This window comes from Halichoerus grypus, chromosome 4 (assembly GCF_964656455.1).
Source record: "Halichoerus grypus chromosome 4, mHalGry1.hap1.1, whole genome shotgun sequence".
In the NCBI taxonomy this organism is placed as follows: Eukaryota; Metazoa; Chordata; class Mammalia; order Carnivora; family Phocidae; genus Halichoerus; species Halichoerus grypus.
The window spans coordinates 103,783,517-103,808,618 of record NC_135715.1 but is presented as its reverse complement, the minus strand read 5'-3'; the positions used below and the strand labels follow the sequence as shown (position 1 = coordinate 103,808,618).

Sequence of the window (25,102 nt, the reverse complement as noted above, 5' to 3'; positions counted from 1 at the left end):
ATCAAATTGACATGTTGGAACCTTAAACTTACACAACACTGTAAGTCAAACATATTTCAATGGGAAAAAGGAAAATCAGTTTTTAGAAAAATAAGCCAATACATATATAAAAACCAAAAAAAATTAAAGTCAACCAGCTTTGGCTTCCATAAAATGGGTCCACAACTTGTTTCTGAGGTGTTTAATGTTTCTCTGAGTCAAATCACTGAAGAAAATTTTATAGAGTAACCCAGGAAGCAGAGCAATGATATCAACAATTAAAAAGTTATTAAGCCTCAAGTTGCATTCATATGATGATACAGGCATATCTTAAAGAACAGCTAATCCATTGGCAATGAAGACAAAACTGTCATTTACCTGAGTTCTATAACAGAACTGAATTCAACTTACCATTGTTATTGAGAAAGCTTATTAGAACATAAGACTTTGATGATAGAGACCAAAATCTTTTTTCCTCCAGAGTTTGCCAAACATGAATTCTTTCACACATTCTGTAAAATTCCTAACCATTTTAGTCTTAAAAAAATAAGCCACAAACTAGAGTATGAAATTCATTAAGTTCCATTATAATCATTAGTCTCAGCAACCCCATCAACATTTATCCCAACTATATTTAGTCTCATTCTTTTCCTCATTTACCCGTATCTTTCAAATTCTCTCAAGGTTCAAAAAACGCAGTCTTCTTCCTGATTAACAGCTCACAAAATTCTCCCAGATGACTTTTTTTCCTACAGTTTTATTCTATTAGTTTGGGTATACTTATATATTGCATTGTAAAACATTTTAAATCAATGTTTTCGGGGTGCCTGGGTGGCTCAGTCGTTAAGCGACTGCGTTCGGCTCAGGTCATGGTCCCGGGGTCCTGGGATCAAGCCCCCCATAGGGCTCCCTGCTCAGTGGGAAGTCTGCCTCTCCCTCCTACTCCCCCTGCATGTGTTCCCTCTCTTGCTCTGTCTCCCTCAAATAAAAATCTTTTAAAAAAATTAAAACAAAAAAATCATTTTCATTGGTAATTTGTCAACTACCTTAGAAGAAATTCAAGGCCTGATGCTTTCTGTATGTATGATCAGAGAACCAAAAAGCACCATAAAATATATTTTGTATTAAATATGGCTTTTCCAATGAAGTAAAGCAACTGCACTCATCCACAGTTAACCAAGTAGCCAAAGGTGAAGTACAGAGTGAGGGGAGTCAAAGATCCAAAATAATCATATGCCAAATAGTCACTGAAATATGGATATGTGCATCCCAAATGCCTATATTTTATGAAAGGCAGTGTGTTATTAACAAAGGAGAACTGAAAGAATTACTAAAGAACAAAGCCAGTAATTCCAGACCTTGGATACACCTCCTGGACTGTATGTGTATATTCCCATCTGTTACTCCTCACCCATCTTCTTACCAGAACTGCTGCAGTGGGAGGGGTCAACAGGTCTTCCATTTTTATCAGAGCAGGCTATTGCTCGAAAGCGCATGCCTTTTCCACATTCCTTGCTGTCTCCTTGTATCCGATATCCTCGTTGAGACTCCCTTCTGCCTTCTGGAAGAATGCAATCTGACCAGTTGCCATAAGGCTGAGATATAAATACATCACAAGGGCATAGTTCTGTTTCTATGAGAGGGTACAGGTCAGAGTCCTGGCATTTCTCTTTCTTCCTGCTTTTCCCTGTTCCAAAAAGAGACATTGATATATTAATTTCACATCTGCTTTATTAAAAGTCACATTATTGTCTTTACTAGTGTTTGTTTACTAAACATCAAATATAGGCTATATTTATAGCCTTCCCCCGCCCTTCTCCCTTTTTTTTTTTTTTTTTTTTTTGGCCACGAAAGCAAATCCTAGGACAATGGAAGCAACTCCCAAAGCAACTGTGAAATTAATTTGAGGGGTGCCTGGGTAACTCAGTTGGTTAAGCGTCTGCCTTTGGCCCACATCAGGATCCTTGCTCATCGGGGAACCTGCTTCTCCCTCTCCCTCTGCCTGCCGCTCCCTAGCTTGTATTCTCTCTCAAATAAATAAAATCTTAAAAAAAATAGTTAATTTGAAAAAAAAATTAAAAAATGGTTTTACATTGATAGTGGTAAAAAAAAAAAGAAACTAAAAGATGTTTGCTATAGTGACTCAACAGCTAGAAAGTTTTTGTTAATTTATTATGATTTTCCCTATAACTTGGTAAGAACAAACATTACCTTGTCTCAGTTTTCCTGGAAATTAATGGTTTCCAGGGAAACCAACAAAACCCCAGAAATATTAACATCCTCTCTTTTTGATGTACATTTTTGGAACCAGTTTATTTATTCAAAGAACAAAATGATATCATCCTATACAATGGACCTGGAGTGAGGCTAGATGTCACTTGGGGTGTGGCAGACAAAGTAGAACTTATTTTGGTAAGCTCACAAATGCTGACACAATAAAAGGAAATAAATGCTCAAATAATGTTGGGTAATTTAATCTGAGAAAAAGCTATGGCTTCCACTCTGAGATACCTTTTTCATTTAAGTATTCTAGAATATGACTTTACCTTTACCAATTGACTTTGATGGACCTTTTAGTGATGGACCTTGAGTAATGAGAATGCAGAATCATTTCCCACTGCTCTGAGTACTTGATACTCATGTTTAATGGCATTTCAAGTCAGCATGTAACTTGATTCAACTTTCCTGCCAACACACTTCCACTAGATTCCTAAAAATTTTCTAATAGATCTAACTGATTATATTTTGTTTCCTCAGTAATAAGTCATCAGCTTGAGTCTTGGCTGGTTATTAAAAAAAAAAATGAAGTAGGCTGCTTTATTAGTCTTATTCCCAGTGTTTATAGGTGTTTTAGAAATGCTGGATTCAAGCTGATGCATGGGATATTATCTCATTGTCAAATAGTTTATACACAATTTTATAGTTGCTGCCTGGATGACTGGCTCTATGGTCTGACATGTTACTTATGGCCACAATAAATAAGGATTCCTGCAAGGTCTTAAATGATCTTGCAAGAGCTTCACCCATGCCACTATCTCTCTGGGAGGATGTATACACTTGCCTCTACCATTAGGAGCACTTAATGAGAAAAAGTTTGAGAAACACAGCCTCATTCTGGCTGTGAGAATTTACTGGTTGAAAGATAGGTCAATGCATGGTGACTGGTTTCTTCCTACCAGCACTTAACATACCCAAGTCTCTGGTGCTTCTTAAATGTCCATAAAAAACTGTTCTCTCCATCTCTTCAATTTCTAATCTCTTCTCACTCATTTAAGCCTGGATTCGGAGTCCACCTATTCCTTGAAACTACTTACTATTGACAAAGTAATAAAACAAATGAAGCCCTGGAATATCTTTATACCTTATCCTTCAGACTTAATCATTTAATGATTATTCAGAATGTTGACCACACCATCATTGTTGAAATGGCCTTCCCAAATTCCATTGTACCTTACCTTTTTGTCCCTTACCCCTCCATTCCTCTGGTAAGATCTCATTTGTTTGTTGCATTATTTCCCCTCTCTACATCTCTTAACTGATGGGCTTTCTCAGGGCACTGCCCTAGGTTCTCTTCTCTTCTGATAATCCATTACCTTCAGCTATCGAGTTTAAAGGACCCTCTATAACTCTTAAATTCTTAATTATTATCTCCATTCTAGATTTCTTGCTCAAGCTTCTGAGCTACAGACTGGAACCTAAAGGGCCAATCAAACTCAACCTGGCAAAATCCATACTCAACCTCTTCACACCTGGGGCTTTCTTTCTCCATCTTCATTTCCCAATTATATCAACATGACCAAGTCAAAATCTAAAATGTCACACTTGAATTCTATTGTATTACCTGCATCTGTTTAATGACAAAGATCTATCATTTCAAATGACTAAATATCTCTTGAATCACTCCTTATTTCCATTCTGACCAATACCACCCGTATATAGCCCATCTCCAAATTTCCAGATTAAATCCCCACAACAGCTTCTTCTAGTATTTTATTGCCATTTTACTTCATATTCCCTTCATCTTCTCCCCACACCGCAGCTAGAAGTAGCTCACAAAGACGGAAGTCCGATCACATCATTCATCTACTGAAAACTCTTCAGTGACTTATCATAGTTCATGGAATGAAGTCTAGATCCCTTGCTATGGTCATCAAGGCTCTGCAGTACCGAAACCATTAGGACCTGCCTCCTGCCCATGTTGTGCCGTTCTGCCTCTGGCATTTTACAAGCTAGACATACTGAGCATCTTTCAGTTCCTGGAAATTACTCATTGGTTTCTGGCCTCTGAATTTCTTATGCCAGAAATTTTCTTAAGTTCCAACCTCCCTCCATTGTTTAGTTAATGCCTACTCGTCCTTCAGGTCCAAACTAATACATTACCCCTGCCAGAAAGCCATCCTTGAAACTCTTCATTTCAGGTATGGAAAAGGTACCCTTCTGTACTTTCATTATCCTGCCTATCACAAACTATGCCTTTCCAAGGATGTTCACTCCTCCGTTCTTGGAACCTGTAATCATGCTACCTTTGATGGCAAAATGGACTTTGTAAATATGACTAGGATTATGGGCCTTGAGAGGAGATTATTCTGGACTATCTGGGTGGGTCCAACCTAATCACATGGTCTTAAAATTAGAAAGCCTTTCCTAAGAGAGAATAGTCAGATACAACCTTACTGAACTTCAAGAAGGAAGAAGAGAGTCATGAGCCAAGGAATGTGGATAGCCTCTAGAAGCTAGGGGGAAAAATACATTTTCCCCTAGAGCCTCCAGAAAGGTATACAAAGTCACCAACATCTTGTTTTGAGCCTTGTGAAACTGAAGTTTGCTTTAGACCTACATGACTATGAGATCATAAATTTGTGTTTTAAAGCCACTGTGGTAATTTGTTACAGCAGCAATAAGAAGCTAATGTAACACTAATATGACCACTATTGTCACAAGTTCTATATTGTTTTAATTGTAATAGAATCTCGAGCTTCCATTACACTGTAAACTCTTAAATTAGGATCATGTCTATCTATTCCCTAGTAGTATTCCTAAGGCCTAGCAGGCATAAGTGGTCAAGAAAAATGTTCATTAAGAAAAGGAGGCTTAAAAAAGTGGGGTGGGGGAGAAAGGGAAGACAAAAGGAGTGAGAGACAGCAAGAGACAGGAGAAAGAAAAATATTCATCTACAAGGTAACCAAAAGTTCCTGGCAGAACAAGTATTCTGTACTAATATATGCAGTCTTTATATATGGGATAACCTTCTTAATTACATGACATCAGTGTTTGAAGAAGGATTTAAGTTAATACAGAAATGGTTCTCAAAATAAGAAATTACTAGTGGTCCTTTACTTTGATTACATTATAGTGAAAAAAAAAATCAGCATTAGCCTTTGGATTCAGAACTTGTTTACTACTAAAAAAACAAGCTAACAAGAAAACCAATCCCTAATACAACTGTAAAGACATTTCCCCCCCTTAAGTCAGAGGGAAATTTTTAACTGTTCCCACAATAACAAAAAACAAGTATATATTAAATGTTTTATTTATCCAGCTATTTTGTATATTAATAACCTGAACAAATCTATTAATAGATTATTTTCAGCAATGTATAAACAGCTGCTATAATTACCATTCAATCTAAAACCTGTGATGATCTAGTTTAGGTATAACACCCAAGATATCCAGATATTGAATTAAAGTCCCCTGTTAAAAATGGAAAAAAGAAAAACACACTAGATGGTCCCTCATTCCATGGAGTGGCTTGTATTTTTGTCTATGTGCTTCTTTATGTGTGTCTGTGTTAAAGAGAATCACACTGTTTTACGGTCTAAGTCCATGCCTTTTACTACCATTCATGTTAGAGATTACTTAAGTTTACCACCAAATTACATGTGAGACCAAAATACAAGCACAGTACCACAACAATAAAAATAAGTCTTAAGTGAAAAATTACAATTCACTACTGCTCACTGCACACACAATAATACAGAATTTTTTTTTTTTCCTACAACTCATACGTTTCATAAAATTGACCAGTTTTGTTTCCAAGACATGAAGATCATTTTGATCATTTGATCAATTAATCACACAAAGATCAATTACCCAGAAAAAAACCATAACCAATAATAATTTAGAAAAATTCTAAATAGTTTTTTATAGGAATAATCTTGGGATAGAGTGTGCAGAAAATGTACAATGGTTCTTCGAATATTTACATAAAAAGTGTATTTTAAATAAACCAAATGCATTAGTTTTGACAATTCATAACAAACTGCACTAGTTCAATAAATATCCTAGGTTTTTCAATATTCCCATTCTCAATTTGCAGGTATACAATACCATTAATAAACTCTCAAGGAAAGAAAACTGGCCACTAATTAAAACCTTCCTTTCCCTCTAAAGGAAATTCTCATCTCAAAGATAAAGAGAATTGCCAGGATGATGGTTTCTGAAGCCTTATGTATGAACGTGCACATGAAGTTTTACTGTTACCCCTGAACTTGATATTACTCCAGTCAAACACATTCTACCCCATTATATTCCCTATAAGAACTTTTTTCATCTTAGAAACACAAGCAATGTTGCGCAAAGTTATATATGCACAGATTTTTGTAGAAGAGAGCACAAAGTACAGCATATTTAGTTGTTTCTATTTGATTATATATTTTACCTACACTCATGAATGGGCTTCTGATTTGTGTGCAGAAACCCTGTTAAAGGAGCTCATCGATTAAGTAAATCCATTAGAGTGAGTTAAATTTAAAACATAATCTTGTAAGCCATACATTCAAACAAAGGGAATTTGAAACCAAGAGAATTAGCACTTGAACTGCTTGTAAGAACAAATGGTCTTCTGTGCTTAATTCTTCAATGTCAACAACAATTATATTATCCCAATGATTACTTTGGCATTTTTCCTTTGGGTCTTTATTACCTAAATTAAGTTTTCTGCATATTCAAATACAACAACAAAAAACTGTGGGATATTTATCTAGACAAGTAGTGCAATACACTACACTGCATCAATTATTTGTTTATTACAGGCAAAAATTGCTCTAGCACCTTAACTATTAATTGCTTTAATTTCCATTAAATTGCATGGATGTAAACAGAACCAAAATAATATACCACAAAAGCAGAACCTATATATGTAATTTGACTTTTATCTTCCACTAAAATTTTAAAATGTCAAATTGTTTGTAAAGTAATGGCAAAATATTAGATCTGCCTTTGATGTGTTTTACAAATCAGTCACTGCTTTCCACCCTGCTGAGATCCTGGCATGACCAAAATACCAGAAACTTTGCCATTAACTACTCCAAGGTAGTGGGTGGCTATGTTGCCATTTACCACTGTGAAGATTATAAAGCCACAGAGAGAGGAACTTCATAGCTATAGAACGGTTCACATCATTCACTTCACAAGTATTAATTCAGTACATATTATGTCCCAGGCATAGATGCAGAAGATACATAATGTCAGGGAGGGGCTGGGAAAAGGAGAGACCCGATATAATTTCTAGGTTTCTGGAGCGTCCATTCTCTTTGGCAGGTTCGGGAGTGCATCCCTTGTCTGAAGCTAAGAAATGGAAGGCATACCCTACCTGTGAGCTGTCGCCGTCGACTTCGGGTTGTTTCACAGTTGGTGGAGCAGGGCGTAAACTTGGACCAAACTGTGAAGGTGCAGTCATCTCGACACGGGACTGTGCATTCTTGTACAAGGGGAGGCATGCCATTTGTCTGCTTGAGGCATTCCATCATTGCTGCTAACTGGTTATCATCAGAGATACAGGAGACCGCTTTAAAAAAAAAAAATGGATTCTTTTATCATTTTGATTAAATCAGTCTGCTGCTTATTCTTCAACAAAATAGCAGAATCCCCCAATGTTTGAAAATTTGGTTATCACCGATTATAAAAGGTGTTCAACACAGCTAACCTTATTTCTCTCTGGAAATTAAACATTTATCGTTGCCAGTGGAGGTTTCTGAAGATTTAATTGGTTTCATTATTAATCCAATTTGGTTGCATCGACAGCAACCAAAAGAACTTTCAGTAATTTATTGTACATGAGCTTGTGACTATCTGATCTCTAGGGATGATGTAAAACTAGGAAAGAATGTGTAAGAGTGTTAAGATAGGAGGACAAAAAAGGGACAAAAAATGAGTATCATGTGAATTCTTCCTAGATTTTAATTTACTTTGCTTGTTTGGCACTTCTGGAAATGGTCCTATTTTCACTTCACAACCAGTATTTTTAAAAATTTCTGTTGTCTATTAGTAAACTTTTTTTTACTTATTAACATTTCAGGATTAAAATTTTAAGTATTTTTTTTTTCAAATATAGGCAAAATTTATCCAGGTAACTCCCATTACAGATATCCTATCAATTGCAGAATTCTTCAAACTTTCACAGAAATTTTTTCAACTAGAAGATCTCTACTCAGACCATAAAATAACTAATAATCTTGAGGTAAAGAATTTATGAAATTTAATTCTATATTTGATTCTTTGGGCTAATGACTTTTTATTCAATTATAAATGCTATCTTTTATTCATCCTAATTATGGACTTGGTAGGAATGGGTCTTTATATTCTTTAGACCACTATTTCTCAACCTTGGCAGTACTGATATTTTAGGTTGGATACTTTGTGTAGGTATTTGTTTCCTGTGCTCTGGAAGACATTTAGCAGCATCCCTGGCCTCTACCTACTAGAGACCAGCAGCACACACCCCCTCCAGACATGGCCAAATGTTGCCCTGGAGTGAAAACTACTCTTCTAAACGGATTCCTAACCATGGAGATCTGGGAGAACACACAGATTCTACGGCATGACTTCAGACCTACTGCATCAACATCTCTGGGGGAGAATTCTAGGCATATTTTTGTCTTTAAGTGCCCCAGGTGGTTCTGATGCAGCCTGTCCACCGACAACCCACATTTGGCACGGTGCCTGTGGGGATGGTATATGTTAATGGATATTTGCTGAATTCTTCATCCTTAAGAAATCATAGTTTAGGATCGTTTTTATGACAACTCAAATCTACCAAGTTACAGGTAATAAACATATCACAGCTTAGGACCAACGTCGTGAAGAACACTTTATATGAAAACTTCTAAAATGCAGGGTAACTACACATAGGGACTCCATTTAATTGCCCATTCCTCTTATATTCTGAGCTCCTTTTGTTATTCTGAGTGCAGAGAACAATTCAATCTTTTTTTTTTTTTTTTTTTTTTTTTTTTAAATAACTGAAAGCCAAATCCATCGAATGTTTTAGGACCAAGAAATTAGCTAAGATGACAATGGATGCATACACAATACTTCCCAATTTGTACACCTGCTCTGTGGCAGGTGGGGTTATTCACTGGTTTTGAATAATTTTTGCTTTTGTTTTTATCTACATCCTAGGAATGAAATCCATTGCACATAAAGCCACATCACCTGTGTTTGTTTTGTTGGGAATTCTACAGCTATTAATGATGAATATACTAACATACTTTATCTTAAGTAGGCTACAAGCAAATGTTATTTGAATTACATGTTTAGATAACCAACCTGACTTTGGGGGGGACTTTTATCTTGCCAAGGTATTTTCCCCCCCAAGAGGACAATGCACTGATTAACATGAAGAGGAACGTTAAATACTTTTAAAAAGAATTGCTATTTGAAACCCAAACCCCTATGTATACACAAGTAAGGTATTTTTTCCAACTAAGTTTTTTTTTTTTCCACGAGTTTATGATTTGACAACTACGATAAACATTCAGTGATATCTTGAATTTCTATAAACTAAATTAGCAAACACTGATTTATGAATGCCTATATTGAGCTATTTTGCATTAATGAAAGAAAGCATCAAAAATAAAGAATAGCGATAGTATATGGTGTAATTCAGAGACATTCTTATCAAATGGTATGAATACAAATTCTAACTCCAAACATCTGGGAGTTACATGGAGTTTTTTAATCTTTGTGCTTAGACTCATCTTTAAAATGATTATAATAAGAGAACCTATAACAGAGTTGTGAGAAGGCTTAAGACAGTCTCTCTCATACACTAAAGGTTCAATAAATGCTACTATTATCCTTTTGTATTTAATTTTTAATTTCTATTCTAAATCAAACAGGCTGATAGTTCTCCTCTCAGGTACACATGCACACATTTCACTCTCCATGGCTCATTTCTTCCTTGGCCATCCTCAGAATCTGAGGGATGAAGGAAAGGAGAAAAGCATGGTTGAATCTCACAGGATTCTGGCACCACACTTAAAAACCACCATTAGTCAAACAATATGTCAAATATGCCCTAAACACATTCATTACATTGACAGGGCTATGTAGGACAGATCAGATCCATTGCTCCTATACAAACTGATGTATTAGAGTAGTCTAATAGAGACATTAGAGATCTCTAAGGGCCAAAGAAAACATTGACATTGTAGCATGAAGTTTCACGACACCCCCATTAATCTCAAGAACACTCCTCTGTGTTGTTACTGATGGTCTATTAACTCAAGGGTGAGTGGCAACTGATACACTACAGATCATACAATCGTCTGCTTACGTCAGGCATTATGGTTCTCAGATTTCTCCAAGTTCAAGATTCTAATTTCTTTTCAAGTGTGGAAAAAAAAATCACTAGACACAGAAACATAAATGAGGGGTGCCTAGGTGGCTCAGTTGGTTGAGCAAACGACTCTTGGTTTTGGCTCAGGTCATGATCTCGGGGTCATGAAATCAAGTCCCCTGCTAGGCTCCCACTGGATGGGAAGTCTACCTGGGATGCTCTCTCCTCTTCTCCCTCTGCCCCTCCCCACCTCTGCCTTGCAAGTGTGAACACACGCACACTCTCCCTCTCAAATAAATAACATTTAAAAAAATATGAATACTTCTTGGGAATGTTCTAGTATAAAATCAATCATTTAATAAACATTTACTGGAAGACTGGATATTGAACTATACCAGTGGGTAGGAAATTAATGAAGAAAAACAGCAAGCACAAAGTCTGCAGGACTGGAAAACCAGGATAGGAGAAGGTATTTGGAGTAAATGGGGATAACTAGTAGCTAGTGGCACAATCCAATTCAGAGCCTCCTTCCATTAGGCAACTGGGGAAAGGCTATTTTTTAAATGTATTTATTTTAAATCTACAATATAGTTCTTAACCACTAAAGGTGACTCTGACTCCTTACGTCAGAAAACTTATTTTGAGAAAACAGAGGTGGAAAATTATACTGATAAAATTATAAGCCCTGGTGTCAAATAGAACTAAGAGTGACTCTCCATTTTTTTTTTTTTTTTTTTTTTTTTTTTTACTGTTACCTTGGACAAGTTATGTAAAGACTCCATTAACTCATCCATACAATGAGAATACCTACACCATATAATAAATTGATGCAGATGAAGTACTTAGCACAGTACTAAGCACTCAGTACATGTGCCCAGAGACTGATTTTTTTTTTTTTTTTTGAGGGAGTGTGCAAGCAAGCAAGCAAGCAAGTGCACAAATGCGGGGAGGGCAGAGGGAGAAGGAGAGGGAGAGAATCTCAACCAGACTCTGTGCTGAGCGGGGAGCCCAAAGTGGGGCTCCATCTCACCACCCTGAGATCATGACATGAGCTAAAACCAAGAAGTGGACTCTTAACCAACTGAGCCACCCAGGTGCGCTATGGAGAATGACCTATTTTTATGATAAAGTCTAGGAAAAATGAAAACATAACAAGCACCAGGAAAGAAGAATCCAATGTCACTTGACTTGGTTCAGGAAGAATTTTCTAAATCCCACTATCAATAGTCTTGGCCCCTAAGAAGTATAACTGGAGCCTCCCTTCAATTACATATTAAAGTCAGTAGCCTATTCCAAAGACTGCACTGCTCTCCCAAAGATACTATCTGTTCTATTTCCCAGATACGCTCTGTGCATTCTGCTAATTGTGTATAAAAGTGAGGCTTATAAGCTACCATAAGAGATCAGAACTCCAGAGAAAGTCAGAAACTGAAATCCAAAGCCTATTGGGAATTCTTTCCAGAAGCACCCAGATCAAAATCCTTAACAACTCTTAAGAGTTTCATGAGAGGACAGTGAACATTTATACAGAGGAGCACTGGCCATATTTGCAGCTTCACACCTCACTCACTGAGAGGGTTATATCCAGCACAAACGGGTACCATGGCTCTCTATGCTAAGGCTGAATTCAAAAGCATTTTAACATCTAAGGTTTAGGGGGATTTATCAAACTTTTCTGACCATTAGAACCATTTGCGCTTCATTACTGATCAGGAGAGGAATGAAATAAGGCAAAGAAATATAGATTATGCCTTAAAATCAGAGATACATCTTGGAGTCGTTTTCTCTACTTCTGTTGGTGGTCTAAACATTAGACTTTGATTATACACCTGGATCTTTATTACCTACAGCTTGTTCCCTATTGATCTTATTGAACTTGATCCATTCATCCATCCATCCAGTCACAACACATAAGCAACTATGAACAATTACAAAAGCATTGTGTGTGTGTGTGTATACGTATATACACACACACATATGAATGTACATATAAATAATCTGGCTTCTGGGAGGCTACAGTAGTAGTGACAGAAGGTAGACCATACAATATTGTAGTCTCCCTAATGGAAACAACAAATGAGGGAACTTGGAATAGAAAGGAAAAGTAGGTACTTCAATCTTACACGGAAAGGACGTGCAACGGGCAGGCAGAAAAAAGCCATTACAGAGAATTTACCTGTCAAACATTTGCTATTTAGTTTCACTCTGAGTCCTGGGTCCTTTGGATCATAGCAAATCATCTGTAGGCCACAATCTAGAGAAAAAATTTTTTTGTGCTTTTAAGTAAAGTACTGTCCTATACACTAGGGAGCAAAGTCTTTTGAGGAAAGGGAGAGGCATTTACTACTGACCATTCCAGTCATATATTTCTACTTGGACTAGATTGGCAATTCAATGCTCAATTATCATCATTTATTAAACTTAGAATATTATTGTCTTTGTGAGAGGAAAATCGCACTGCCAGGTAAAATTAGTTCCAATAGCTGCAGAACAATCTCATTATTGGGCGTTGTTTGAAATTTAGCTACCTTAAGCTTTGGACAGAAAGTTCTCAGACTAGCTGCCTGGGACAGCTGAGTATTCTTAAGGAACAATGGAGAAGCATGTGTTTGAGCCAAACCACTCAGATGAGAGCTCTCAGACAACAGTCTCCTAGTAAATGGGTATGGCAGGGTGACCTGGAACCCCCCAGAAGCCTTGTGAAGCTTGAGGTCATATTTTCCCATTCACAGTGTCTAACAATGTATACAACACATAGAATCGAGTTCAGCTTCTTCACCTTTCTCATAATTATGACATAAGCTTTTCCTCAGAAGAGGAAAAAAAAAAAAAGTCACCAAAAGCTGAGCCTCAGAAGAAAAAAAAAAAAGCACAAAAAGCAGAAGAATTACTAATTGCTTTCCCGTTACCTGACTCTTTTCAATTTTAGCAGCATGAAAAGGAATGCCCTGACACAAAATGTAAAATTATCTGATAATCTAGCAAAAGAAACAAAGCAAGGACCTATCTGAATTCTCACTGTGTCTGAGTTAATTTTTAAAAAATAACTACCTGCTTTAATGTGGGAGGCTTAGGCCGCTTTCTCAAGCTTCCATGGTGACTAAAAATCAGATTTTTAACTGTTACTGAACAGCCAGTCTTTTTGCCCCCCGTCACCTCTAGACTTGGATAGTCAGACACGCTGTGATAAGTTGGTCTTTTTTTATTTTCCCACTTACGGTATGAAGAGGGCAGGGGTCACTGTCCTGATAAGAAAGGATGATGTTCGGCCTGGGAGGAGTACATAAGTGATGGAAGCAGCTACTTCCCATCTGTCTACACTCCTCACCTTCACCAAGGACAATCACATTACTTTCCCCAAGTTGCTGTGGACTAGAGTTCCATTGTCATAGTTGACAAGAAAGGTTAAGAAGAATTTCTTTCAAGAGGTCATGATTTCCAGGAAATGACATGCTAAAAAACCAGAAGGGCTCTATGAGCTTGCTGTCCTGCAGGGTGAGCTGCTTCAAGCACACAGCTCCATTTACAGGTGTGTCAAAAACAGAAAGGATGGGCAATAGCTGCCCAACTCCACCAACAGTCAGACAACATATTCTGTCAGGCCCTGCACTGGTAGCCGGGGACACACAGATGGAAGAAAAGGTCACTGTACTCAGGGTCCTGCAAGAGCACAGTATGGAGCCTCCGGCACTGGGCAGTCATAGCAGCTTTCTGGAAGGACAGATAACATGCAAGTGGAGTGGGATGTATCCCGTAAAAACAACTTGAGCCAGGCCAGGGGTCTGACATACCACAGGCCTGTGCAGAGAACCAGCAATATAGTGGGCTGGCTTCCTGTCCTTGCTATGCACACTCTACTTGCCCTTTGATAAGATCCATAACACATAGACATACATGGTCTGTATCTGGGAAGTTACTGACTTAATGATGTTATGCCAGGCTGCCCCAGACATGTATGGGGTCCAGTGTGAGAATGTAAAAAGGTCATAAACCGTAAGTCTTAAGAGTTAAAAGTTAAAAATTGAAATTAACAGATGCGTAATAGATCTGTTCTACTCTCCTACATTAACATATTTGCTTTCCTAACGTCTTAGAAAGCTAGGTTTTAATAAAAATTCTGGGATGAAGTTTTAGTCTGGAATGTGCCTGCACCCCAGCCCAATACCCTGGCCCCCTTCCTTCCCTTTTCACTCCCAGCTGAATTCTACCCCAGGCGGGATCTGCTTGCACTTGCGAATGGGTACTGCTGTCAATCCTGCGAAGCTCAATTCACAAGTCAGCTGCTTGTCATGCACCCTCAAGCCTAGAGTATACACATAGAGTGAGCTTTCCTCAGGTCAGACTCAGAAGAGGCCTCTTTCATCCTTGAGGCTGGCTCAGGGCCATATAGGCCGGGAGTTCTAGGGCCCGAAGGACTAAGCAGAGTTTGGATAGCGGGTGGGTAAGGAATCTGGACTCTGGTGGGACTCCTTATCTGTGAGAAGGAAGGAAGCTGCAAAGGCCAGAGAAGGGCCCTTGAAGGCACAGGAGCTAGGGGAAATCACCTCTTGCTGAATCTAAGGGCAGAACTGCATTCTCTTCCAATTAATTCATTACAGACACATGTGATCTTCTGTAAGAGCTCCCTTCTCGGTAATCAGGAAAAGTACAAATGCCAATTAAAGCTCTCTCAGCTTGGGCTATTTTAATTTGTTCCCTTTCTATTTAAAATACTTTTTGGGGTAAATTCTCTTCAGTCTTCCTCTTTCAGCTACTAGGCACCTAGGTGTGGCAGCCAGCAGGGGTCCTGGATCTGCAAGAAGGCCCTTCAGAAGCAGTGTCTGGACCTCTTCCAATGCCTGAAGTAAGAGGCCCATGTCCACTTGGTGACTGCTGACCTTGGTGACATTCACTGCTACAGTCTCCTCTCAGGCTGATTCCCCCTCAGCCTGGTCAGGGACTATACTCCTCTAGCAGATGAGGCCCAACCTGCCATGGTGCCTCCTAGGGCCACAGGATCAGTGCCCCGGGAGATCCAGGGTACGTTCTCCTGGTATGCCTGCGGACAGCACCAGCAACCACCTCACCCGCCTCGAGGCATGCAGGAACTTCCGGAGACTCTGTGCAGAATAACTCCGGGGAGCCAGTAAGGCCCTCCTTCTGGAGTGGGGCCCCTGTAGACCATCTCTTCCCAGAGTTCCAAACACAGCATGGAACACAAACCCTTCAGCTTTCTCCCTTTTTCTTAGCTAAGAGTCAGAGACCATCAGCCCTGAGTCAGAGAAACCATGACGCACATTCCTTTGACTCCATTTCCCTCCCTCAGGCTCTTTGCACTTCCTTCCCAGCACCCATTCTGGCTCCAAGAGGAGAGCTTTCCATTCTTCTTGTGGGACAGACACTTCTCCTGCATTGCATCCATCTCCTACTGAGGTGGCCTTTACCCTGTCCTTTTTTCTAAAGCCACAATGGCAGACAGGCTGCAGAGAGAAATCTAAGTAGACTAAAGTGTATAAATTAAGAGACCTCTAAAAAACGTGAAGCCTGCCATACATATACTTCACCACTAGGTACTGAAGCCCAGGATTGCTGAACCTGGGTCTGGGGCTTGTGTACGGATAGATCTCCCCACGAGGGACTGACACACACTCAGGTGCCACTAAATACAGGGGTGGATTCTTTGAAGCCCACCACGGAGGAAGAGGCAGAGGCACAGAAGTGCTCTGTTGGAAAGCCCAACACTTTCCTTTAGTTTCAGAAAAAGCCCCATGATTTTTTTTCCCCTATGCTAATTTATTTCCAAGGGGTTATTGTTTTCCTGTTGACACTGTAACAGACCACCACAAATTAAGGCACTGAAAAAACAAAAATTTGTTTTCTTACAGAATTCTGGGAGTCAGAAGTCCAACATCAGTTTCACAAGGCAAAAAATCAAGATGTCGGCAGGGCTGGTTCTTCCCGGAGATAAGGGAGAATCAAGTATCTCATTTACCCTTTCCAGCTTCTAGAGGCCTCCTACATCCTTCACTGGTAGGCCCTGGCTCCAGCTTCAAAGCCCACCCTGTTGAAGAAACAGACCTCCTCCCCCAACCCTCATTCTCCTTCGGCACAGTCTCGCCTGCCTCCCTTATAAAGGCTGCTGTAATTACATTGAACCCACCTGGATAATCTCCCCACCTCAGGATCAGTAACTTAATTGCATTAGCAAAGTCCCTTTTGCCTCATAAGGTAAGACATTCACAGATTCCAGAGATTAGAATTTACCACTTTGAGGGGCCGTTATTTAGCCTCCAGCACAGGGGAGAGATATTTCTTCCTCGTTCTGAGGTATTGCCTCATTCACTGGAATAAGAACTAGGACTACTTCATCTGCTCCCAATAAAGGAAGGAACGCAGATTTGACACAATCAGATTTACCATGACTTCCCCATTCCCTGCTCTCACACTGGTTTGTTTTGTTTTGTTTAATTCTTTGGTTTTTCAATCACCGTGCCTGGCTTTCCTCAGTCATCCAGACTACTTTTAGAACTCCTCTCCCCATACTCTGTTGGGGTATTCTTAGGGGAAACAGACAAGTGGACTTCTTTCTTATTCAAGATCAAGCATAATTAAGAATGTACATCTAGGGGCACCTGGCTGGCTCAGACAGTAAAGCATGTGACCCTTGATCTCAGGGTTGTGAGTTCAAGCCCCACATTGGGGGTGGAACCTACTTTAAAAAAAAAAGAATATACATCTACATTAAATAAAAGTGCATTATTCTATTTAGGTCAGTCTGAGCCAGGTAAAATGCAAAGCCACATCCCCCACCCCCCCAAACCAACTTCCATGCTTCGGTTGTTGGCTTCATGAATGAATAAACGGAGAATCTCTTCAGAGAAATACTGGAATTGAGAAGGGAGTGAGAACAGCTAGAAGTAATTGAAAGTTCTATATCCCAAAAAAGAAGGCCAACTCCATGCTCTCTTTCGTAGCAAGCATGTCTTGTTGCTTCTGCTATGGGGACATGCTCTGAACTATCCACCATGAGTGATAGCAGTCCTGAGCCACTCCCACATCCCACTCCATGCTCAAGAGCCAAGTGCTGGCCAGGGTGAGGATGCACATCAATATGGTCACTTGCATGCTGTGTGGAATAGAGTCTTCCCATCTTGTCTGTGCTGTTACTCTGGCTGTAGACAAGAGAGAAAGACTTCTCCAATCCAGTGGCCAGCCCTGGTGTGAGGTAGGCCCAGGAGCCCTGGTAGTATAAGGAAGAACGGGAAAGGTGGCCACCTAGCACTTGCATTTCCTAGGTACAGGCATTGGGGTCACCCCGGCATGGCCAAGCAGACTTCTCCACACAAGGATCAAACCCAGGCCCTTCCCCTTTGGACTTAAATCACATGAGTCGAATCAACCAATCACTCCACATACTCTAAATTTACTCGGTGGATGTGTTAGCGATTGCATTTCTGTGACTACTGTAAGTTAGGAGAGAAGATGTTTTCATTTGCTATTCTCCAAATGAGTCGATTTGGAAATAGAAGCCAGTTCTTGCCATACCCCACATGCATTCATTTTTCCCTTGTATTTTCTCTCTCCCTGTGCAGAGCACAGCATGTGCAGAGCACAGTATTTGGAGGTCCTGTTCTTTAAAACTAGAGTTTGAATAAAGTGTGTGCTTATGATTACATGCTGACTGACATATATGCAACTTTTGAGTGGAACAGCATGAGTTGTGGAAATTGAATTAAACAATAAACCCGTAATTGCTTGTTAGGGTGCTTTAATTGACTCATAAGTACCATATGCGAAGCTGCGTGGCTGCAGGAGCCCAATTATAAGCTTGCTTATGGAAAGATACAAGTCATTTTGCATGTTGGAAACATACTCCCCAATTATTGTTGCCTCTCAGAAAAAAAACATTTTTAAATAAATAAGAAATACTTGGTAAGCTAATAATGTATACTTAGTCCCAAGGTAACCATGAAACACTTTATTTAGGTTCTAATACAAGATCAGAAAATGCACAGTGAAAAAATGTCCATTTGCTTTATTCCAAGGCATCCGTTAAGCCCAGAGCTCTTTGTGTTCACAGCTAACCAAAGAAGTGGACATAGATAGGGCTCTTGGCTTAAGGGATTTTTTCCAACTGACAAAAAACTGACAAAAATAAACACTATGGAAAAAAGAGAACAAAGTAAAATTACAAACAATTCATAAATTAGATTTAAACATCGCTAATCCATGTTAGGGTCATAGAGGAGAAAGAAGGGAGATCTTAAACTCTGGCTGTCAATCTAGTAGGGCAAATTCCAGAAGGGAATCGGAGTCAGGTTACCTAGCTGGAAGCGCACTGATCAGGATCAGCTGTGGGCCTTCGGCAGTGCGTGGTGGAAGTAGGAAACATAGGAGGTACATGCTGACTACTTAGTAAGAACAGGAAATCAGGAGGTTCCAGATAAGTAGAGTGAGCACCTTCATAAACTAGAGTGGAGAAGAAGTAATCAGCGGGAATCCTAAATCCAAGGAGGAAAAGCATAAAATTGTCCTTTTCTAGGGTGTCATAGAGCCTGACCATGGTGTTTGCATGAACACAAGTGGTCTTGGAGTACCTTTAGATCCTCAGTGATTTTCAATTAGCCATAATGAAATCAACCCAAATAAATAGGTAAGTACAAAGAGTAGCTTGTTTGTTAACAAAGCTGCGAGACAAGTCTTTTAATCTCCAGCTACTCCCTCCCTTAAACTAGACCTTTCTGTTTCTCTCTGAACAGAAAGACAGAGCATGCTATGCAAACCCAGCTTCAAAAGTTCTCATCCACGCCTGACATTTAGATTGCCTCTCTGAGTCCTTCCTCCTACAGAGATAGTAAAACCTGTACTGAAAAAAAACCATTATAAATGCATATAAATCATCACACTCAGCAAGACATTGGCAACAATCACTCTAAGTTAAGTCATGACAGTGAATAGGAAGGGGCCATCAGTGCATCCAAGCTCGTTATACATCAGCGATTCTCTCCCTGATTTTACAACTCCTTAGAGTAGCTCCATTTATCTCAGTTGACTTTCTTCCATTAAAAACAATTCAATGGGGAATGACCGCTAATGGGATAGTGTTTCTTTTGGGGGTGATGAAAGTGTTCTGGACTTAGATTATGGTGATGGTCACACAACTCTGTGAATATACTAAAAATGACCAACTTGTACACGTTGAAGAGCAAATTGTATCCCAACAAAGCTGCTATAAACAATTCATTATATATCCTGAATCTCGAACAAATAAAAATTATAAATATAAGAAAAAAAGGCTCAAAAGTCATATCACAAAATCATGTCAAGCAGATGCTGCATTTCTAGAAATCCTGGGAATCATAAGCATTTAGCTGCTACTGAAGAAATTATTCTCCCAAAAGTTATGCTGAAAATCATTTACATTAACTTTTTAAAAAAATTTTATTTATTTATTTGACAGAGGGAGAGAGAGAGATCACAAGTAGGCAGACAGGCAAGCAGAAGGAGAGGGAGAAGCAGGCTCCCCGCTGAGCATGGAGCCTGATGTGGGGCTCCATCCCAGGACCCCGGGATCATGACCTGAGCCGAAGGCAGACACTTAAACCGACTGAGCCACCCAAGTGCCCCGAAAACCATTTACATTAACTTTTATAAACAAGGATGTTCCCATAAATAATGAATTAGGATTTTGTCATTAATGCTGTTTTTTTCACATGTTTCTGACCTGCAAAGTTTCATTTTTGCCTAGACTTTCTGTGGTGCCATACTTGCCAAATTAGAATTCTGTAGAATGCTATTTGGAGGTACAGTTGGTTGAACTATGAGACATAACAGTAATATAAGATAGAATTTCTGCCCTATGAGGGGTTATAATCTACACAGAAAACTTCTACTGTGTGTGGGGAACCCAGTAAATATATAAATATCTGAGAACCACCTGTATGTAAACGAATTTTGAATACAAAAGCATTGTGTGGTGGTTAGAGTTAATTTCTTACCATGTTTTAAAAGCTGTCAGGTAAGAAATCATCTAACTCCCCTTATAAATTCTTTTTCTTTCCTTCTTTCTCTATCATGACCTCATTAGAGGTGCAAACTAATGATGAGATGCTTTCTAGTATTTCCAAGTCATTTTTCTCACTGCCACTAAAAAGTCTTCAGATTCCTTCAGAAATATCTGCCACATCTAAATTCTGTGTCTCATGCCAAATGAAGTCCTCAATTCAAATCATATGAAAGTTGACATTTCTTTTATATATTTGGAAAAAAATTCAAACACACTTCATTCTACAGACTATTGCCTATAACTATGCAATCTGCTAGAAGCTTTATACTCCTCCGGCCTCTATTTTATGTACATGTACAAGGGAAATGTATATTTGGAAGCTGTGAAAGAATAAATATGCTAATTCATACACTGCATGGAGAAGGTGATTTATTCCATTTTTAAAGGAATATGGCAGTATTTACATAAGTTTCACCTGTATCTCTGCAAACAGCTGTTGTGCAAACAACTTCCAAATCAGGAGAAAAAAAATGGGCTGGGTATTTTTTTTAACAGTTGCTCTGGGCTTGACAGATGGATGGTGCTTTAGTTACCTGCTGCACTTCACATAAAAGCATAGGGAAGACTTGGGCCAAATCACTGCACCAAGTAATTACAGAATTAAAAAAAAAATACTTACTCTTGGAGTATGAAAGCTAAGATTCTTAGACACTGGTATAAAACAGAAACATACATATGTGCCATGAAATAAGCTATCTTGATAATGAGTGCTGTATCATTTATCAGGATGCTAAACTTTGCATCATATAATCCTTCTAGTAACAGTAACTAAGTAACAAATGAGATGTGAAACTCCAAATTAAGAAGTAATTTGGTGTTCTCTATTGAAAAACAAGTGCAAAGACCCGGGATATTAATTATCTCACTGCTACAGAGAAACAATAAATCAGCACAATATCCACACGTACTCCCCCACCCCTGGCTGAAGTATACTACATTATCTTGTGGATCTATCCATTTAAAACATGTTCGGAGGAACTCTTCTTCTTCTACAAATGATTTCCCCTTTGTAGATCACTATGAGTACTCATGCTTTACATGGAATCATAATCAACCGCCATTATAATCATTTGTCTGTTAGGTACAAAGCTGGCGCCATGTCAAGAAGGCATTTGTTTTCATTTTGTTAGGTCTCCTCCTCCATAGGCTCTGCCAAAATGCTGCTGAAACTGTGTTTATTCATCCCCATTTCATCTTTGGTCCCTTTGGAGTCCATGCATTTGCTGCATCCTTCATGAAAAACAAATTTGTTACGCTTTAATTCTGTTCTAGAATCTCAAACTTAATAAAACCCTATAGTACAAGTCTGAGTAATGGGGGATTCAGAGGACCATATGGTAGTTTTTATGCACTATATATATTTGCTAGTCACACAACTTAGCTGCTCTCACAAGATGTTTTAATGAACAACAACTCACTTCATACAATATGCAGATGGATTCCTGAAAAGTTGTATGCAATAAATATGAAGGAAATGAATCTATTTTAATGCAACAGGGAAGCCTGCTATCGAAAGGTTTTCTATCCAGAATGATGGTATTTAACTCAAAGATTCATTTTTCAATGTAAACAGCCCATGTTCTTATGTGAAACTGAATTTGTTTGATTTATCACTCAAAATCAAGTGACCTCCGATTTCTTATGTATAATTTTTTTACCTGCTAAAGTTAGCTCAGTTAAGAGTAAAACTGCCTTCCAATGTCTTACCAGCTATAAGTTAAGACAGGAACTTGATCTATTTTTACCTTTAAGCACTGAGAAATAACTAACCTTAATGTGACTAACAATATTCAATTCATACATTTAACTACTTTGAGCTAGTACTGGCCACCTGCGTAATTCAAATTACCAAGGCTAATTGGGGCCTGTAATCAAATCTTCTTCTGATAATACATTGTCTTCCACATTTGCTTCAAGTCTTTATAGCATCCAAGTGGAACCTGACTTTTAGCCAAAGTTCCACGCAAATGACCAGGGCCAAAACACAACCTGAAGAGGCAACAGCATTAGTCAGGACATAGAGTCTGGTCCTGGCTTTTCCTGTGAGAGCTGTATGACCCACTGTGGGTAAGACTCATTAAGAATCAAGTGTATTTATGTGCATAATGAAGGAGTTGGACCAGGTTGATCTGCGACCCTTCCAGCTGTAATTCTCCATGACGACATTGTGGGTACAGATAGGACAGAGCATTCTCAAATTGTTGTAATCCATGGTTTTATTGAGAATTTGCAAGATTAGCATAGCCAGCTGGTCCTAAAGTAAGCATTTATGCATAATTGTTTTTATTTCCTTTAATGACGTGTTGTTAAATACATACAGCATGCTAACACATGAATGCTAAAACATTCTATGATCTTGGTAAAAATAAATCCATACTTAGGAAGGCATTTTATGTAACACATATAAATTAGTTGGACTTCCAGGTAAAGATGGCAGAATGGAAATGTGATCATACTTCCACGTCCTCCTAAAATTTCATTAAACTTTGTGAGTCCTTAACACATTAAGAGAACGGGAAAGAACAGAATGGTGTCATGATTTTGGATGCTGTAAATCTATGGACAAGAGGCAAAGGACTGTACAGACCAAGGAATATATTAAATTTAAGGGATAAAGAACAAAAGCCAAAAGTTAATCTGACTTGCAACACAGACTCTCTAGAAATGGGGCTGGATGAATGAAATTGAGATTGAATAGATCAGAAAGACCCATGAGAGATTTTCTGAAATATGATACTGAAGGATCTGATTATCTTGGCAAAATATTTACTCAATCTGTGGAGAGTTTGGGAGTTCTTTAGGGCTGAAAAGATGAAAAACAATGCAAAGGGAAAAAAAAAAAAAAAAACCTAGGGGTGCCTGGGTGGCTCAGTCCGTTAAACTTCTGTCTTAGGCTCAGGCCATGGTCTCAGGGTCCTAGGATCAAGCCCCAAGTCAGGCTTCCTGCTCATCAGGGAGTCTGCTTCTCCCTCTCCCTCTGCCCCTCCTGCCCAGCCCCTGCTCCTGCTCTCTCTCTTTCAAATCAATAAAATTCTAAAAAAAAAAAAACCTAGGAAATTAATAACTCTAGGGCTAATAAAATATTTCAAGGAAAGAATGATTATCATAGCTCACTTAGAGTAAGACTTTCAAAAATACTTGTATAATCATACCAATATAAACACTGAATATATTGACCTAATAAAATCACATGATAATCACATGGGGAAAATGGGAAGTGTACCAGCATACTGGGGGCAGGATAATACAAGAGAACTAAATCCTTATTATTCATACAGGGAAGGCAATAGTTAATGCTTAAATCTGAAAATATAACAAGTCACAAACTAAACATAATTTCTGGAGATATGGTTAAAAACACCATAATCAGCTAAAATAGTTGAAAGTAGTTGAAGCAAATGGAAGCAAGGAGAGAAACCTTGTAGAATTATTTAATTTTTTTTACTCCTATTGAAGAACTATTTGATCCTTCAAATTATGAAGATGTATACATTTGATAAAACATTAAAATGAATGAATGAATAAAATAGACTAATTCTAACATATTTAAAATACTCCCAGGTAGGGATGCCTGGGTGGCTCAGTTGGTTGGGCATCTGCCTTTGGCTCAGGTCATGATCTCAGGGTCCTGGGATCTAGTCCCACATAAGGCTCTTTACTCAGCCAGGAGCCTGCTTCTCTCTCTGCCTGTCACTCCCCCTGCTGTGTGCTCTCTCTCTCTCTGACAAACAAATAAATAAAAGCTTTTAAAAAAATACTCCCAGGTATATAAAATAGTATCTTAAATCAAATGCATAATATGCTAGATTATGTCTCATAAATACATTCTTTATAGGTAAAGCCTTTCCAATTTGTCTCTACCTATGTATTTATCTTTCTCCAAAAAAAAAATGAAAACCAACATAACAAAAGGTGGCATGTTTTTTTTCTTCTGACTTTGTGAAAATAACAGAAACAGCTATTCATTCATTTATTAATGGCTGACTATGTGTTCTATTAAACATTATAAAGTAAAAACACACACAAAAGAAACCCAATCCTTGGCTTTTGACCGTTGAAGCGGCTGGTTGGCCCAGGTGGCTGATGTAATTTACTTTTAACCTCTAGAAGGAAAAACTAGGACCAAACACAGAGAAAACTGTTGATAACAGAGGTCAAAATGATGAAGACGAAGCGGGATGGTTATTGGCTCATAATCAGAGATGAACTAGCAGTGACATCGGGGAGTACAAAAGAGAGTAATTTGTTCCTGAGCTGTGTGGAAAGGTGAAGGTAGCTGGTTACTTAGACATTTTCAGTTCACTTTCCTTATTTAGAATAATTCTGCCCCTTTTAGGACATTCAACCCCCAAAGACCACTGATTTAGAAATCACATAATCTCAGGTTTTATTTCCATATTTTTATTTCTCCATTTCTAGAAGAGTAGCTCTGATTTATGTATCCCTTGATCTCATGAGTCACAAAGAAACAGTCCGGTGCAAATTCAAAGCAGTAGACAACAGATTTTGGTATTGAAGGC

The 25,102-nt window shown here is 38.6% G+C and overlaps 1 protein-coding gene across 1 annotated transcript in view; it reads right to left on the bottom strand.

Moving 5' to 3' along the window:
• Positions 1-25,102, bottom strand: part of THSD7B (thrombospondin type 1 domain containing 7B) — a 568,319-nt gene that overhangs the window by 223,520 nt on the left and 319,697 nt on the right. The window contains exons 11-12 of the mRNA XM_078070024.1: positions 7,571-7,765; positions 1,403-1,666 (exon numbers count right to left, since the gene is read on the bottom strand). Of these exons, the coding sequence (XP_077926150.1) occupies positions 1,403-1,666; positions 7,571-7,765 (459 nt within the window). The remainder of the gene's footprint in view (positions 1-1,402; positions 1,667-7,570; positions 7,766-25,102) is intronic.